Below are 18,551 nucleotides of genomic sequence, written 5' to 3'. Positions count from 1 at the left end.
CCTGGACTGCAAGAATTGGTCACATGCCTTTTGTTGGAAAACCCTTATTAGCTGTGCCACCAACCTCTGAGATCTGTCCAGTGGTACCGGAGAAGTCAAGAGATTTCACACAGAATTCTTTATCCTGATCTTTGACATCTGAGGCATGTGGTTTTAGGACCAACCCTATTATTGTGAATGTAATATGTCTGAACTGTTTTTTGGGATTTTTAAAATTAAATTGTTGTAACCTGCCCTGGGATCTGCGGGTGAAGGGCAAGTCAGAGACAAAGGAATAATGGTAGCAGCAGTCATCTTGTTGTAAAAGGACGGTTAAGTCTAGTCAAAGGCGAATACGGGGTTGCAGCGCTCAACCTTTCAGGATGAGGGAGCCGCCGTTTGTCCACAGATAGCTTTCTGGGTCATGTGGCCAGCATGACTACACCACTTCTGGTGCAACGGGACACTGTGACGGAAACCAGAGCGCACGGAAATGCCGTTTACCTTCCCGCCACAGTGGTGCCTATTTATCTACTTGCACTGGTGTGCTTTTGAACTGGTAGTTTGGCAGGAGCTGGGACAGAGCAACAGGAGCTCACCCCATCACGCAGATTTAAAAGGCCAACCTTCTCATTGGCAAGCCCAAGAGGCTCAGTGGTTTGGACCACAGCGCCACCTGCATCCCAGTTTCTTGTTGTACAAGTGAACCGCCAGCATAGTATTATGGTTAGAGTGTTAGACTAGAACCTGGGAGACCGGGGTTCGAATTCCCACTCAGCCATGAAGCTCACTGGGTGTGACCTCGGGCCAGTCACTGCCTCTCGCCCTAACCGATCTCACAGGATTAGAGCAGGAGATTAAATGAGGGGGAGAACCATGTTACGTCACACTGAGCTCCTTGGAGAGAAAAGGAGGGGTATAAATGCAAATAATTAGAATGGAATTGGAAATAATCTTTTACTATTTGGTTCCTCGCAAATGCATGTTGAAGGAGATGACGACGACAGACTGAATAGATTACATGGGTGGAAGAGTAATGAACAGACTCGTCTGGCAGACGCACAGCAGTGCGATCTACACTCCAAAACCTTGGGCGAGATTCAGGTCGCTTACAGGGGTGCAGTTTTGTTGGCTGTGGGCCAGTTGGCACTTGCCCATTCATCACTTCGCGATGGCAACAATAGCAGAACCGAGTGCCAATATTCAAGCCTGAATGAACAGCCTTGGAGCAGGCACCGCAGAAAGAACCTTCGTATCTGCTTTCATCTCGGAAACATCTCGTTGGAAGTCAGCAAGAAATGAGAAATATCAAGGCGCCTATGGGGGATGCTTTGATCTCTGCAAATTCCTACAGGCAGTGACCTAAGCCACAGGCCTCAGACTCACGTGCGGATTGGAACTCCGCTATCCGCAACGCTTCACACTTCTCTGAACGCTGCAAGGCGGTTCGAAACGTATCAAAGTACGCGGTTTGGAATTACGATCCAGAAATGGAATGGTTTTTTTAAAAAAAAATGTACAAGTTACTTGGACTGGCAATAAGACAGATTCGGCCTCCCCTAGATGCAGATGCCCGTCTACTGGTTTCCCAGGGCTCATATTCCCATGTGGCTTCTCCACCCAGGAATCTATATCCCCAAATACAAGATACACGCACCTTTGTAAAAGGTGCCCACTTGGTAAACGGCTGGCTGGGGCTTAGTAAAGGAAAAGGACCCCTGACAGTTAAGTCCAGTCGTGGACGACTCTGAGGTTGCGGCACTCATCTTGCTTTACTGGCCGAGGGAGCCGGCGTTTGTCCGCAGACAGTTTTTCCGGGTCATGTGGCCGGCATGACCAAGCCGCTTCCGGTGAAACCAGAGCAGTGCACGGAAACGCCATTTACCTTCCTGCCGGAGTGGTACCTATTTATCTATTAGCACTTTGATGTGCTTTCGAACTGTTAGGTTGGCAGGAGCTGGGACCGAGCAACGGGAGCTCACCCCGTCACGGGGATTCGAACCGCCAACCTTCTGATCAGCAAGCCCTAGGCTTTGTGGTTTAGACTTATGGGAGTACAAAACAGCTGGAAGGCTCCAAACCAAGGAAGGTTAAATGAAAGCAACACAGTTGATTTCAATACAGTTAGCTGCTGTGGGGCTGCACAGAAACTGTTACCCCCACGGCCTACCAGAGCTGCCAAGAGTGTGCCGATTTGTCTTCCATGTTCTGCTGTTTCCTTAACAGTTGGCTTCAACTTTGTCGCAATTTCTGCCGAAGGTTCAAAGGAGCAGGCAAGCAGAGGGAAGAAGTTGTCAGGCACCACACCATGAAGTAAATTAAACTTTTATTCTGCTATACATATATATATATATATATTTATATTTATATATATTTATTTGTGAGCTCACAACTGAGCCCAGACATTGGTATACAATGTAGAAAGCGAGAGCCAGACACACCTGAACTCCAAAAATAATAATAATAATAAATGCATATCGTCGGGAATCTCAAGCAGAGTACAAAATCCGCTTGTACGTTAGTGCAGTTGGAAAAACGTGCCCCAGTGGCAAACTACCTCATCTGGAGTCGAACTTGCTCCACTGGGGGAAAAAAAAAACTAATTGTTGGACAGCTCCAGTTGAGAAGTACTGAGAAGTACAGAAGGTTTGGTTGATTCTCCCCACCTCAACCAAATAAAATTATTATTAAGTATGGCCCACAGCAAGCACTATTCAGAGTCCATTCACATCATCTCAAAACCTATTGCACTGTATATATAACATCTGCCTTGCGTGTTTGTATACTGCTTCACAGATTGATAGGGTCTGGGGGGGGGGAATAATTAATGTGCCTATGGATTGATTTATTGCAGTTTGCTGGTCCCATGAGACACACCTGTAGTCCCAAGTGCTCCAGAGAGCTACCAAACTGCAGAAGCAGCGTCTTCAGTTTTCAGGTCTGGCTTGAGTGCCAGAACTATATTTCTTCCTAAACTGGCCACACAGTGATAAGGTTGGGATAAGACCTAAGCCCATACAGCTTCCCTCTCCACCCCCACCCCCACTCAAATCTTCTACCTAGAAGCAATGGGAGCAATATGCCGGGCACATCTCCTGCACATGACCCACTGAAATGCATGGGGAGCTTACTGGGCCGTGCGCAGTGACTGACGCCGGCAAGAGTGGTGCAGGAAGGAAGGAAGGAGATAAAATTGTTTAGGGAGAGGAGTTCTTACTGGATTTCACAGGGCACCTTGCCCCTGAAGCAGGAAGGGCGGCAAGACCTGGCTGAAGGCAAAAAACTGTTGAGGAGGAGAGAGAACATGTGCGCACAACGGAATACACATCCGCCCCTGTATGTCTTCAGCTAAGTGTTTGGCTTAATTTCCCCCCCCCCCAACCTGTCAAAGGGCTGAAAGAAATCTAAAACTTAAAAGCAGACAATACTCCGGTGGCCTGATCCAATTGCCAGAGCAATCTGTAAATACTAGGAAAGCCAGGATAGGAAGCAGCAGATGTTTACCTGGACTGTGGCGATACCATGATTGTGTGTAACCCAAATCTACTTCCCAAAACTATAAAGACAGTTCTCATCTCTCCCCCGCCCGCCCACCCAATCCCACCCGATAACTGATCAGGGATTATGAGTGCAAGTTTTATCTTCATTCCAGACACATAGTTTTCACCTTGTGAAACGTGTCATCACCTCCGCTGTCTCCAAAAAGCTCACTTGTCGGAACCCTTCCGCGGCCTGCGGAACGTGGGGGCGTCCTTGTTCAGGGCGCAAATCCTCCGGGAAAACTCTTCGAATTCCCCCAGGACTTGGTCGTCGCACTCCACCGCCACGGCGTGGTCCACCGGGATGTAGTTAAAGGCTTCGAGCTGGTCTCCGGTGCCGAAGCCCGTCGCTTCCATGCCCATGATCTCTTCCGCTTGCTCGACCGTGCAGAGGAGCTCGGCGCCGAGGGCGCCACGGAAGGCACACAGCTGGTCACTGGTGGCCGCGTCGGGGCGCTCGCTGGGCAGCGCCGCGCCGTTTATTGCACGAGAGGGTCCCAGGAAAGACTCCTGTTGGTCTCGGGAGGTGTTTGGGTTCCTGTTTTCGCCATTCAAGCTGTGGCACAGATCCCCTCCCTTCTTGTTTTCTTTCGAGAAGTCAATGGAGGTATCTAAAGAGGAGGATAAAGACCCGGCCTTTTTATTCGGCTCTCCCGCAATGGCAATGGGCTGCGTTAAAGCAGAGTTGTAACTCGGAGGAGGAGTCTTGTACTGAAGTCTCTCGTTCTCTGAGTTGGCCCGTTTTCGGAGTCCCTTGTCTGGGGAAGGACGGCTGCTGGTGAACCCAATATCCAAACCCCCCAACGCAGAACTCTGCCTCTTTGGAACTGGAATGGCGCTGGAAATGTGGTGCCGATCACTATGGGGAGAAATGATAAAGACAGTGAAAGGTTATCTCACCAAAGCACTGCTAAGGCCAGTTCATCCCTTCCAGATTTGCGATTACAATTTCTTATTTCAGTACTCCTATGGCTCACTATTTTATTTATATGCCATTGGAGCATCATAGCTTCCTGTTATCCTTGCCGCAAAACCACGAAGAAAGGCATGCAGCAAGAAAATAGTGACTTCTCCCTGGCTTTGCGATTCAGTGGAGATCTGAGCCCACGTTTCTCACATGAAAGGCGCACTCTCTATCCAATGCACCACCGTTTAGTATTTGTTTTGTTTTAGTTCATTTATGAGGCTCAAAAGCTAAGGGTGGTACTGAACGTACGGCTATGGGGCAGGGGAGAGGGAAAACCTCACTAATCGTATGCCAATTTACCAGCAACATAGGCACAAGGCAGGTCACAGTCACTCCCGACTTGATCCAACTTGGCCAGCTTTTAAAATTTTACAGAAGTCCCAAGCTTATTTGAGGTCCTGATACCCTGAAACCTTGCACGTTCTGATGTTAACAGACAGTGCCACATGCAGCTCTCAACTCTGGATTCTGCATCCCAAGCCATTTCGCTTTTGCTTCTGCATTCTCCGTTTCTGATGAATTCCAGAGCTGGCTCTAAGGTACCTGCAACTCCCCATTTACTTGGCGGTTACGTTCCGAGGCACCGTGCGCCTACGTGAAGTCGTGTATATTTGAAACACCACTGAAAATTGTCTGCAAACACCTCATTCAGCCCCCGCCCCTTTCTGTGACGTTTTCGGGTCTCTTCCGGGTTAGGAACGACGCGCAGTCACGTACATATTGAACGCGAATAAATGAGGGGCTGCCTGTATTAATTTATCTTTTCACTACCATCAAATTGCATCAAGGGAGAGATCAGAAGTGAGCCCTGGGCTCAGACACTTTCTCCCTTGTAACTCTAAGCCAAGAGATCCTAGGTTTGTATCTCCCCAGCCCCTGGAAGATGAAACCCTCTTCAGAGGAGAATTTTGCATTCAAATAAATGCTGGAACTTCCGGACGACTTTAACATGCTGTAGCAGGAGCTAGAATTCTTGAAAGACCAATACCTGCTCCCTACCTCTTCCTAAATTCAATTATTTTGGGGTGGGGGGTGGGGACGGGTTGACAAAGATAGTGTCTAAAAAGGTGCATTGTGTCATAATTTATTTGGGCAATGTCTGAAGAGTTCCACTTTGGAAAGCTAAGTCAACTGGATGTTTAGCTCACTTCGTCTCCACTGCTCACGTCAATAAGGTATACACTAGCTTTTTCCAACATGGTGCCATGCTGGCTGGGGCGGATGAGTTGTAGGGCACAACATCTGGAGGGCAACATCAGAACAGCTAACAATGCCATCCGCACTGAAAAAATTATATGAGAAGCCACATGCAAATAGAAACTAATTTTAAGAATAACCGGCGCTACAAAACCAGTGAACTTATTTCTGTCTCACTGTTTTTGCCATCATTTTTTAAGGGTTGCCTCCGACTTCCTGGTCAGAAGATCATTCTTTAAAACAAAATCCTCGATTAAAACCCCCCAAACAGATTGCCTTGTTATTTAATATGTTTGCAAAAGGCCTGCAAAAACCTATGTAAAGACAGAGTACAATTCAGAGTCTCAAATATGTATCTTTCCCTCTGTACAAAATGTTCCCTCCGAGGGACATTACTTGATCGCAGCTGGTTAAAATACTAAATCGTGATTGTCTGGACCCCTGCCAAGATGCACAGCTATATAGCCCAATGGTATGAGAATACTTTTAAGGGGGGAGGGCGGGAATGTAACTTAAACATTTGATTCCCTCCCCCCCTTTCTTTTTTTGGTCGTGAATATGACCTCATGGCAGCAAGAAATGAAGGTGTTTAAGTTGGTTTACAGCCATCCAAAAAAGTTTGACACTTCAGGCAACCCCTTTGGCCAGTATCATGTCAACTACAGAAAAGCGGGAGGTGGGGGGTGGGGAAATCTCACACCTCTTTAAAGATTATAGTTTAAATAATGGAGAGTAATGACGGGGTCACCGAAAGGTGCCAGGAGGAGATGGCCAGTAACGAAAGCAGGGGAAACAGAAATTACAACATAAAGCGGTTGTCCTTTAGAAGAAGAAGAAGAAGAAGAAGAAGAGTTTGGATTTGATATCCCGCTTTTCACTAACTGAAGGAGTCCCCACAACAAACACTTCAGAGAAGTGTGACTAGCCCAAGGTCACCCAGCAGCTGCATGTGGAGGAGCGGGGAAGCAAACCCGGTTCCCCAGATTACGAGTCTACCACTCTTAACCACTACACCACACTGGCTCTCTGTAGAAGATTTGGGGGGGGGGGGGAGCTAAGATTCCATGGTCTGGTCCTAGGACCGGTGCAGCAACTGGAGTAGAGGATACGGTGAGGCAATGTGAGGCTCCATGCTGCAGAGGAATGTGCAGTCTGCATGGTGTTCTCACTATTTCTCTTCCCCCATGCTGAAAGCAAAGAATCGCAGAATCCAGGCCACTGCACTTACCAGATTCTTGTGAAGCACCCACACCACAAAATTATGAGTATGGCACACCGGAAGAGAGAGGTTATACAGTGGTACCTCGGGTTAAGTACTTAATTCGTTCTGGAGGTCCGTTCTTAACCTGAAGCGTACTTAACCTGAAGCACCACTTTAGCTAATGGGACCTCCTGCTGCTGCTGCTGCACCGCCAGAGCCAGTGTGGTGTAGTGGTTAAGAGCGGTAGACTTGTAATCTGGTGAACCAGGTTCGCGTCCCCGCTCCTCCACATGCAGCTGCTGGGTGACCTTGGGCTAGTCGCACTTCTTTGAAGTCTCTCAGCCCCACTCACCTCACAGAGTGTTTGTTGTGGGGGAGGAAGGGAAAGGAGAATGTGAGCCGCTTTGAGACTCCTTCGGGTAGTGGAAAGCGGGATATCAAATCCAAACTCCTCCTCCTCCTCCTCCTCCTCTTCTTCTTCTTCTTCTTCTTCTTCTTCTTCTCCTTCTGTTCTTAAGCGGAGTTCTTAACCTGAAGCGTACTTAACCTGAAGTGTACTTAACCCGAGGTACCACTGTACAGTACATTCTTTTTCAAAGAAAGAAAGCCCAATGCATTTTGGTACAAGACTTTGTCAGGGGGCGTGTTCTGAACAGCAATTTTCACCGAGTGCCTAAATCACCATCGCTGTTATTTTCCGCATGCCCAAACGCAAGAAGCCTTGAAGCGGCTTACAGCCATGCAAACATGTGGCGGCGTGTTGATCACTGAAAACCAAATGCGCAGGGAAGATGGAACGGAACCTCAAAGGTGTTCATCCAACAAGAATAAGAAGGCCTAATCTTGCTCACACAGACCAAACTGCAGTTATGACTATGGTGGTGCCTGGCGGGTTTCACTGGGGAGAGATTCTCACAAATGTGGAGACAGCACAGAAAAGAGGCCTGGTTTCTCATTGCCACTCTCCACGCCTCCCTCAGAGGAGGCACCATATTAACTTGCAAAATGCATTGGCCCTAAAATAGGTCTTCCTTCCAGCACCTGGAGTTTCCTCCTCTTCTCACTCCCTGCCAGTGGTGCTTTCCTGGTTTTGAGGTCCTCGCCACCACTGGAACACAACCTGCGGCCCCAGTTAGCATCTGAAGTGCGCCAAAGTAGAAAGGAAAGGAAGCAACCCTCTCTTTTACCCTCAAGATGTGAAATGTGGACCTAGCAGGAGCAGAAACCAGTTGTAACTGCCATGGACAGACAGCAAAGGAAGCAACCCTCTCTTTTACCCTCAAGATGTGAAATGTGGACCTAGCAGGAGCAGAAACCAGTTGTAACTGTCATGGACAGACAGCAAAGGAAGCAACCCTCTCTTCTACCCTCAAGATGTGAAATGTGGACCTAGCAGGAGCAGAAACCAGTTGTAACTGTCATGGACAGACAGCAAAAAAGGGGCAAAGTGGGTAAATGGGATCGGGGAGCTTACTGTAACAACAACAAAAAAAAATCCCATCTCAAAGTTCCTCTTTAGAGCTGGAAAAGGCTTTGGGTGGGTGGGACTTTTGGCTCAATCATACAAAGGACTGACTTGCAAGAGCATCCATCCATCATAAAATACACAAGAAGCGAGCCTTAAACCTCATCTGCTTTCATCCTCAGACCAAATCTGTATCTGTTCGTTTATTTTAGAAGAAGCAATATTACACACACACACACCCAGGAGGAAGACTTAAGTGGGGTCCAGGAGCATTCAGCACATTCCTTTCACTGCCTGCCTGCATATTTCATCAGCAAATTGTGTAAACACAGAATACACATGGATGTCCAGGACGACAATACGGAGAACAGAAAGTTCAAAGCCATAAATTACTTCTTTGAGATGCAAAAAATAAAAAATAAATAAAAATGAACCAGTAAATCACTTAATATGTTACACCATGGGTAGACAAACTAAGGCCCGGGGGCTGGATGCGGCCCAATCGCCTTCTCAATCCGGCCCGCGGATGGTCTGGGAATAAGTGTGTTTTTGCATGAGTAGAACGTGTGCTTTTATTTAAAATGCATCTCTGGGTTATTTGTGGGGAATAGGAATTCGTTCATTTTTTCTCTCTTCAAAATATAGTCCGGCCCACCACATGGTCTAAGGGACAGTGGACCAGCCCCCTGCTGAAAAAGTTTGCTGACCCCTGTGTTACACCATTGTAACTGAAAGCAAATTCTGGCCTGAGAAAAGTGCAAAGTGAATGTAAGGATGCTCAAATGTATGAATGAGAAGGGGTACTTATGCGAGACAGCCTCAGGGCTGAACTCTGTGCAGAGGCGTCTGCGAAATTCTGAGCAGAAATCTGTAATCTGAAAAGGGTATTGCCCTTCACTGAACAAATGTCTCTAAATATTAACCCCAGGTTATTAGGCATTTCAGGTCAAGAACTACCAAGAGAAAAGAAGAAACTATTTACATATGCTATGACTGCAGCTAGGATGTTATTAGCCCAAAGATGGAAAAGTGAAGAAATACCAACTAAAGAAGAATGTCTGCAAAAACTGATGGAATATGCTGAAATGGCAAAAAATAACAGAAAGACTCAGAGATAAAGGCAATAGAGAATTTAAGAAAGATTGGGAACCATTCATGGCGTATTTACAGAAACAATGTAAAGAACTGAACTCACTAGCAGGGTTTGAGTAAACATTTACAATTAACAAAAAAAAAGTACCGGTATAAAAAATTATCAAAATGAGGACAGTAGGATAAGAGATAACAACACTTGATACGAAGAACTTAATATGAAGATATAATATAGCAAGCAAGCAGGGGAAGTTATTATGTTAAAAACCAGAAGACGAACGTAAGGTCCTCAGTTAGTTGCTCATGAGTAAGCAGGCAAAACTCCAAGTTTCTTTTAATAGTTTTATTGTGCAAACTATGTACAGTGCAGAGCTAATAAGTTCATGTCTGTATCAAGCGTCGTCAGACTCCGGGAATGGCCCCTTCCGGTTCTGACCCCAACCAAAGAGTTTCGGTATACAGAAACCCCGCCTCCCATCCTTTCGTTTCACCCCTCGACGCCTTTGGGGCGCCGGAAGCTGCGCGTCTCCTTCATCGCCCCTTGAGCTAGGGGAGTGCAGGGTCTCTCCAGCATCCTCAGAGCCTCTTCCCTCCATACCTTGAAATGCATGTCCCTCCCCGCTGGAAGCCTCGCTGCTCCCTCCGCTGCCAGAGGAGGTGCTGCTGGTCAGGTGGGGTCGGGGCTCTCTGTAGCATCCCGAGAGCCCTTCCACCACCTTGCACTGTGCCGGGGACAGTTCCCTGACATCCAAGTTGAGGGAAGTAGCGGGGGGGGGGGAGTTGGGGAATTGTATTATTTTTATGCTATATGAAATGTTATTACCATGATTAAAATGTAAAACTCAATAATAATACATATATAAACCCCAGGTACTACATATGCAAGATCCAGTGACAGCCACCGAGCTGGAATGCTTTAAAAGAGGTTTGGTCACACTCACAGAGAACAAGGCTATCAAACGGCTGTTAGTTTCATCTCCAGCATCAGAAGAGCCTGCTTCTGGAAGCCAGTTGCTGGGGGGCATGGGTGAGAAGGGGGCTGCTGCATTCAGGCCCTGCTCATGGTCTTCCGAGAGCATCTTGCATCTGCCAGCCATCATGCCTAGCGACTGCTGATGGACCTCCCTTCCCTCCACGAATTTGTCTAATCCCTTTTAAGACGAACTAGGCCAGCGGCCATCGTATCTCGTGGCAGTACACTATCTACATGCTCTAAGGGGAACTGGCTTCCGGCGCCAGGCCAGTTGGCAGACCAACTCCGCGCTACAAAGTTGTCTGCAAATGCGTCCTGAGCCTAAACTCACAACAAGAACATCAGCAGCAGCAGCAGTCTTGTAGCAACTTAAAGACCAAGGTATTTATTTATGGCGTTAGCTTTCGTGGGCCAGAGCACCCTTCAACAGGGTGCTTCCTCGCAAATTCTTTTTTTGGGTGGGGTGGGGTGGGGTGGGAGGTACTGGGGATAAGGTGGGAATGCATATGTACAACACCTGTCAATCTCACCCCACTTGTCACAAAAGACACTGGATTAAAGGCAAACACAGAAGAACTATCAGATGGAAGGAATCCCATGGAAGTGCTGTAAACAAGAAAACTCATGCAGAGGGTCTTTACCCTCCCCAATCTCATTCTGACAGAAGCGAAGGGGCATCTGGCAACGCTTTGTCAGCCATGTGGGTCAAGAGACACTTGCAGTCAATAGTGTGGCCTACCTGCTGCACATATATTTATATATATATATGCTGCCATAAATTTTAATTTTAATAGCTGGGGCCCTGTGGAGATCAACTTAACCATCTGTGCACAGTCGCTTGCATGCAAACATTCCGTACATGCACATGTGAATTGGGCTCTGGCACTCAAGCGTGCTTGCGCCCAACTTCCCTAGCTGGAAATATGGCCCCCCTAATCTTCCCCTGGAGGGAGGATCTATGAAAAGCCTCATTACCGTTTATACTGTAAGGAAGTACCAAGAGGAACCGTTCAGAATCATCGGACCTATCTGAGCCTTGGAGGTGAGAAAGAAATGAGCCATAGACATGCGCCGAGGGGGAATGCGATAGTCCCGGAGAGGCAGGGCTAATATCCACACATGTTTTGAAATATTAGCCAGGCAAAGAATGTGTTTTGTCTTGATAATGAGAACATGCCACTCTAAGGAGCCACCCAGGGACAAGGGTCTACCTCAAGTTGGAAACCAGAATTCCACAGCAAGGAAAGCCAAATCCTGCATATTTTCCACCAGCAAATTAAGCTATGTAAATGACATACACTGTATGGTGTTGTTTGATCTATTTGCTAGGTGGCTGGTATGCTCCCCCACAATCTCTTCACCCCTCCCCAAGAGGCTTTAGAAAACCTGTCTTAGCCTTTTATAAGCTAACGCTACTGCCTGACACCACCTTGCCGACAAAGGTCTGTACAGTATAGTTAAAGCTATGGTTTTCCCAGTAGTGATGCATGGAAGTGAGAGCTGGACCATAAAGAAGGCTGATGGCCGAAGAATTGATGCTTTTGAATTATGGTGCTGGAGGAGACTCTTGAGAGTCCCATGGACTGCAAGAAGATCAAACCTATCCATTCTGAAGGAAATCAGCCCTGAGTGCTCACTGGAAGGACAGATCCTGAAGCTGAGGCTCCAATACTTTGGCGACCTCATGAGAAGAGAAGACTCCCTGGAAAAGACCCTGATGTTGGGAAAGATGGAGGGCACAAGGAAAAGGGGACGACAGAGGATGAGATGGTTGGACAGTGTTCTCGAAGCTACTAACATGAGTTTGGCCAAACTGCGGGAGGCAGTGGAAGACAGGAGTGCCTGGCATGCTCTGGTCCATGGGATCACGAAGAGTTGGACACGACTAAATGACTAAACAACAACACTGCCTGAATATGCAGCTTCATACTCAGTCACAGGTGAATTAAGAGATTCTTTAGCACAATATTCTAATTCTCCTGCAAGAGATCAGCTCCTATTTTTATAAAGCACATCCATCCCAGATGTGTTCAAGGGTCCCGGTCCCCAAGTCACCATCAAGTGACAAAAGGTTTGTGGTGGGACACACTGCAAACCAAAAAGTCACGAGAAAGAGCTCTAAGTGCGATTCCCAAGGTATATAGTATGTTCCACAAACTTTTAATCATTTACCCCACCTTCCCATTACTGCAATGGACAGAACTTACCATCTGACCATGAGGCCGTGCTCCAGGAAGTTCTTCAGGTTAGGAAGTGTCTGCCTTAGATCTGTAGTCCCCAGCCCATGTTGGTATCTAAGCTATGGAGAGAGAAACAGGTGAATTAGCACATGGTTCTTCTGAACACCTGAGTAAACCTTGACGGGCTTAAGATGGGACAGCTCCCTTACAAGCTGTATTCCAAGATCTGCGTGCCAGAGAAGAATTTTGCTGTTTGAAGGATGCAATTCCAAATACACATAGAAGAGAGCACCACTGAACACCATGACTCGTTTCTGAGGAAATATGGAGAGATTTACACTGCAAATCGGTAATAGAATCATAGAATCATAGAGTTGGAAGAGACCACAAGGGCCATCCAGTCCAACCCCCTGCCAAGCAGGAAACACCATCAAAGCATTCCTGACAGATGGCTGTCAAGCCTCCGCTTCAAGACCTCCAAAGAAGGAGACTCCACCACACTCCTTGGCAACAAATTCCACTGTCAGGAAGTTCTTCCTAATGTTTAGGTGGAATCTTCTTTCTTGCAGTTTGAATCCATTGCCCTGTGTCCGCTTCTCTGGAGCAGCAGAAAACAACCTTTCTCCCTCCTCTAGATGACATCCTTTTATATATCTGAACATGAACCCCAAGGTCCACCAACCGGCACCAGTTGCAAAATAGCAGCTCAGACAGGCAGGTGTACACCAAGAATGAAAAGGCTTGGTGCTTAGCCAGGAAATAGGAATCACTACCAGCTCCCAAGATCACAAGTCCTTTCACACAAAAACTCACTCAACGTTCTTGTCCAGCAAAGTGGTGGTGGGTGAGGAGGAGGAGAAGAAACTTTTAAGCTGCTGCTATTGTCTGACAATTGGGAATCTGAAACACCAAGCAATCTACCAGAAGATCATCTACCTTCTCACCACCCTTGACTTAAGGCACATGTTGCACATCACACTTCGAAGGTGCTTGTGTACCATCACAAATACCTAAAACACGTAAACAATAGGGACGTTCACCTGGCGCCTTCATTATACACCTTTAGGCGCCAGGAAAAAATGTTCCTTTTTAACCAGGTTGATTTGATTGACACCCTACGCCCTTTTAAAGTGTGGGGTTGGGGGGGGGTTGTTATTCGGTTGTTGTTTTTATTTTGTATTTATGTATTTTGTGGTTTTATATTTTGATTTTATTCTGTGAACTACCCTGAGACTTCCGTGTATAGGGTGGTATATAAATTCAATGAATTAATAATAATAATAATAATAATAATAATAATAATAATAATAGTCAGAGAGCAAGAACATGCATCTTGGGCACTCAGGTGAACTAGCATCAATGAGACTGAGCCAGTGGAAGAAGAATCCAAATTGCAAATTGCAGCAGTGCAAATGAAACAAAGCTCAAAGGCATTTGTTCACAGGTCTTCCCCTGGCCCACTACTCAGAAGTTAATGCTCCCAGGGAGTTTAGATTAAGGAAGATTTAGTACGATTTAAACAACTGTGCCTTGCGGAGTGATTGCCTTTCAGCATGACTAATCGAGGGGCTGCTGTTCGCTTATGCTTCACAGACACTGCCTGATTCTCACAAGCCACTCCTGCCCATCTGAATCTGCAGGAACCTCTTGTAATAATTGCAAGCTGGAGCTCAGAAACAGTCATGGACAGGAAGACTACGGAAGCTGGAAAATGGGGCTTTGCTTGTAAGCAGAAGGAGAGAAAGTATGCCACTGAGTGCAAAAGGAGGAGAGTGCCTGCAACATTGGGGTAGCGGATGTTGTCCCCATTTTTAAAAAGGAGGGGGGAGACCCAGGTAAACTACAGAAGAAGAAGAGTTTGGATTTGATACCCCGCTTTATCACTACCCGAAGGAGTCTCAAAGCGGCTCACATTCTCCTTTCCCTTCCTCCCCCACAACAAACACTCTGTGAGGTGAGTGGGGCTGAGAGACTTCAAAGAAGTGTGACTAGCCCAAGGTCACCCAGCAGCTGCATGTGGAGGAGCAGAGACGCGAACCCGGTTCACCAGATTACGAGTCTACCACTCTTAACCACTACACCACACTGGCTCCCAGTCAGCTTGACATTGATACCAGGAAAAGTCCTAGAACAGATAATTTAACCGTCAGTCTGTGAGCACTTAGAAAAGGATGCTGTGATTACTAACACCCAGCATGGGTTTCTCAAAAATATGTCATGTCTGACGAACCTTATTTCTTCTCTCTCTTTCTCTTTCTCTCTCTCTCTCTCTGATGGGAGTAATAAGCTTGGTGGATCAGGGGGATGCTGTGGGCGTAGTGTATCTTGATTTCAGTAAGGCTTTTGACAAAGTCCACCATGATATTCTTGCAAGGAAGCTGGTGACATGTGTGCTGGATGAAGTAACTGTTAGGTGAATTTGTAGCTGGTTGACTGACTGAACCCAAAGAGTACTCATTAATGGTTCCTCGTCATCCTGGGGGAAAATGACAAATGGGTTGCCACACGGTTCTGTTCTGGGTCCGCTGTTGTTCAATGTCTTCATAAACAATTTGGATGAAGGAATTGAGGGGATGCTCATTAAATTTGCAGATGACACCAAACTGGGGGGGGGGGGGGTTAGCTAATGCTGCTTCCCTGTGACAACCCTATAGATATTTGAAGATGTCTATCATATCTTCTCTTAGTCTCTTTTCCAGGCTAAACATCCCAAGCACCTTCAACCATTCCTCATAAGGCTTCGTTTCCCGACCCTGAATCATCTTGGCTGCCCTCATCTGCACACATTCCCGCTTATCAATAACCTTCTTAAATTGTGGTGCCTAGAACAGGACACAGAACTCCAGGTGAGATCTGTCCAAGGCAGAGTCGAGTGGGACTATTACTTCCCTTGATCTGGACACTATACTTCCGTTGATGCAGTCCAGAGTAGCATTAGCTTTTTGCTGCTGCTGCTGCATCATACTGATGACTCATGTTCAGCTTGTGGTCTACTAAGACGTCTACATCCTTTTCGAGGTAACCCCTATCTTATATATGTGCATCTGGTTCTTCCTGCCCAAGTGTTTGTCCCTATTGAAATTTATTTTGTTAGCTTGGACCCAGTTCTGCAATCTGTTAAGGTCATCTTGAATCCCGATTCATTATACATCTGAATTACTTTTAAAAGCCCATCCTCAACTCCTAATGGTTTGTAGCTTATAAATAACTGGATTAAGGGACTTGAGAAAGGCATGCACCAGTTCCAAATATAGGCAGGCTGGGAGGCTACGCAACAGGAAAGAGGCTATTCTCCATATTAACGTGCAGTACTTTCGCTTAATCATTTTAATTTTGGAGTTGTCAAGGGAATTCAACAGCACCGTCCAAAAGAAGCCTTCAAGTCAGATAAAAGCTTTCTTGGCTCCATGTATGAGATCATTTTAGCTTTCACTTAGGTATCACAGTGGAATTGCTGACTCTACTCAAGATTTAAGTTCTTCCTTTTAAGTGCAATGCTTTACCGGAGGTGGGGTAGAATCAGCACATCTTTCTCAATGGGAACAGTAAAAGCCGTTTTAACATGCAGTCAACACACTTCAAGCAGCTGCGAAGATGCAGCTACGAAAGCACTTATGGTGCCAAAAGGGTCCCTGCTATGATGGGCAGTTATGGGCTGACCAATGGATGGAATGGCTCGAAGCCAAGTCCTGCGCAGAGCCAATGCATAGCAGATTCCTCCATTAACAGAGACCTCAGAAGGCACATTCACACAGATTATATTAGAGCAGAGGCAGGATAGGAGGCTAGGAGGGCTAAGGTTTTCTTGGGCCACCAGAAAAGGAATGCAAAAAAAAAAAAAAAAAAACCCATTGCTGGGATATTGAGGTAAGCTGAAGGAAGTGTGCATCAGAGTTTTGGGAGGATGGCAAAGCTGTAAGTTATAATAAAAGTCCCGGAAAAGGAAGGATACCACCTTGCTCACATTAGTCCCATTCATGAAAATGAAGCCCACAATGGGCCTCTGGATCCACCATAGGAGAATGCAGATTATCACACATAGTTGCCATACACCCTTAAGAACCTAGGAGGAGGCTTGCAGGATCCATCTAGTCCCGCATCCTGTTCTCAGAATAGCCAACCATTAAACAGGCAGGCTCAAAAATGTGCGTTTAAAAAGGGGGCAACTGCTAAAGGCTCTTCAGATATAAAGCCGTTTCATTAAACTTGTCAGGTGTTTACAAGAGAAAATTCCACATCTGGGTATATGTTTTTTTTAACAAATGCTAGCAGGATAGCAGGAAGTTGTACGCCGGCTCCCTCGGCCAGTAACGCGAGATGAGCGCCGCAACCCCAGAGTCGGACACGACTGGACCTAATGGTCAGGGGTCCCTTTACCTTTTCCTTTTAGCGGGATACAACCTTCAACTGGCCATTTATAGTTTCATCCAAGTGCAGAGTCTGCACCCTTTTAAACAGAGTAGTATTTGGGTATTTTTATATTTTGCTCTGCTTTGTTTTATGGTTATTCAAACTTTTTGTAACCTGTCACTATAGCATAAATCCATTAAATAAATAAATCCGGCCATGTTGGGCTCGTGGTCAAGGCAGACCTGGATGAGCTGCAGGCCACTATCAGCTACTATCTTTGCAGCACAGGATTTTTTTGGGGGGTTGGTGCCTGGGGAGGTGGGGGATCCCTCTCCAATCCAGGTACAGACTGTGGTTTTATGAAGATCCAGGTTCAGCTCCAAGTCACATGTTGCTTTCTAGCTGTGGACAGGGTGGGGCAAAAGGCCCACAGACTCGCTCCTCTCTCACCGTGAACAGGGGCTGAGAGAGAGATGATTTCCCACCATGAAGCAACAGAATGAAATAATTTAGATGGGGGAAAATGAGGAGCATCAAGCCTAAGACAACAGAAAGGGTGGACAGTGGCCGAATTGTGAAAGGCCTCTGCCAGAGACCAGAGATAAGCTGTGGACAGAGTACGCAGTGCCCAGTTGGCTGGACCAAGGGCACTAATATCAGAGAGCATTGTCTGTTCATAATCTAACCCCTTTCTCCAGAGAGGTATGCCACACTTTGATTTTATTTGGTATTACAGTGAAGACAAAGGAACCGTTTACATGAGTGAAGTTAAGGCTTGCTAGAGTGAGTTCGCTTTTAAGAAGAGGTACAGGAGACCCATAAAAAGCTGCCTCATTTTCAACCACTATTTTACCCAAAGTGAGTTTTTGAAAGAGGGAGATTTAGAGGGCAGTGCCATCATTAAGGGCTTCAAACCCAAACCCAATAAACCACAGTATCAATGTTTAATTCTTTTTACTATCAGGCCACAGTCTTGTCTTGCACTATAAACCTGAAACATCCCAAAGTTTATGCCTTTGTATTTATTTAATCTCTTCAGTGCCGTGAAGTGATGTTTATCAGATTTCCAAGACATGGGCGTATTTGGTTTGTATGACCTCACTTGGAGGGAGCTTAATGTGTATTAATCTAACAATCATATCTATCAAGAGATTGTTTTCTCTGTCTCAAGGGTTGGAAGTTCACTAGCCCAATGAGGAAACTTAATACAACTCTTGTTGCCACAAAGAATGGAGGGGGTTAACAAGAGTTAAAAAGACAAAAACAAATCTGAAACTGTTGTCATCTGAAATTTCAGATTTTGCACTAAAATTCGAACCAGAGTGAGGTAGGTTGCGAAGGAGTGCCAAACCACGGTTTGGTGTGTTGCTCCTCAGCTGCCACAGTTGGCAAGTGAATAGATATGGTTCCTTCCAGCTTTCATCACATGATTATCCAATGCTATCTTGGTCTGCCCATCTCCTCCAAAAAGCCTTTATGCCTTAATCATTAAGACTGCAGTCTGTGTATCAGGGAACACTGATGCTAGGGACGATTCCAAACACATTACCTACTGTAAAAAACAAAAACAGTATTTCTCTAAAGAAAATCTTGATTTCAAGAGGGTCA

General features: G+C 46.2%; 1 protein-coding gene across 1 annotated transcript in view; it reads right to left on the bottom strand.

Moving 5' to 3' along the window:
* Nucleotides 1-3,576: 3,576 nt before the first annotated feature.
* The window catches only part of UVRAG (UV radiation resistance associated), a 79,655-nt gene continuing 64,680 nt past the window's right edge, over nt 3,577-18,551 (bottom strand). The window contains exons 14-15 of the mRNA XM_033145982.1: nt 12,621-12,712; nt 3,577-4,377 (exon numbers count right to left, since the gene is read on the bottom strand). Of these exons, the coding sequence (XP_033001873.1) occupies nt 3,687-4,377; nt 12,621-12,712 (783 nt within the window). The 3' untranslated portion in view covers nt 3,577-3,686. The remainder of the gene's footprint in view (nt 4,378-12,620; nt 12,713-18,551) is intronic.

Source organism: Lacerta agilis, chromosome 4 (genome assembly GCF_009819535.1).
Source record: "Lacerta agilis isolate rLacAgi1 chromosome 4, rLacAgi1.pri, whole genome shotgun sequence".
Classification (NCBI taxonomy): Eukaryota; Metazoa; Chordata; class Lepidosauria; order Squamata; family Lacertidae; genus Lacerta; species Lacerta agilis.
This window is presented reverse-complemented; position numbering and strand designations above follow the sequence as displayed.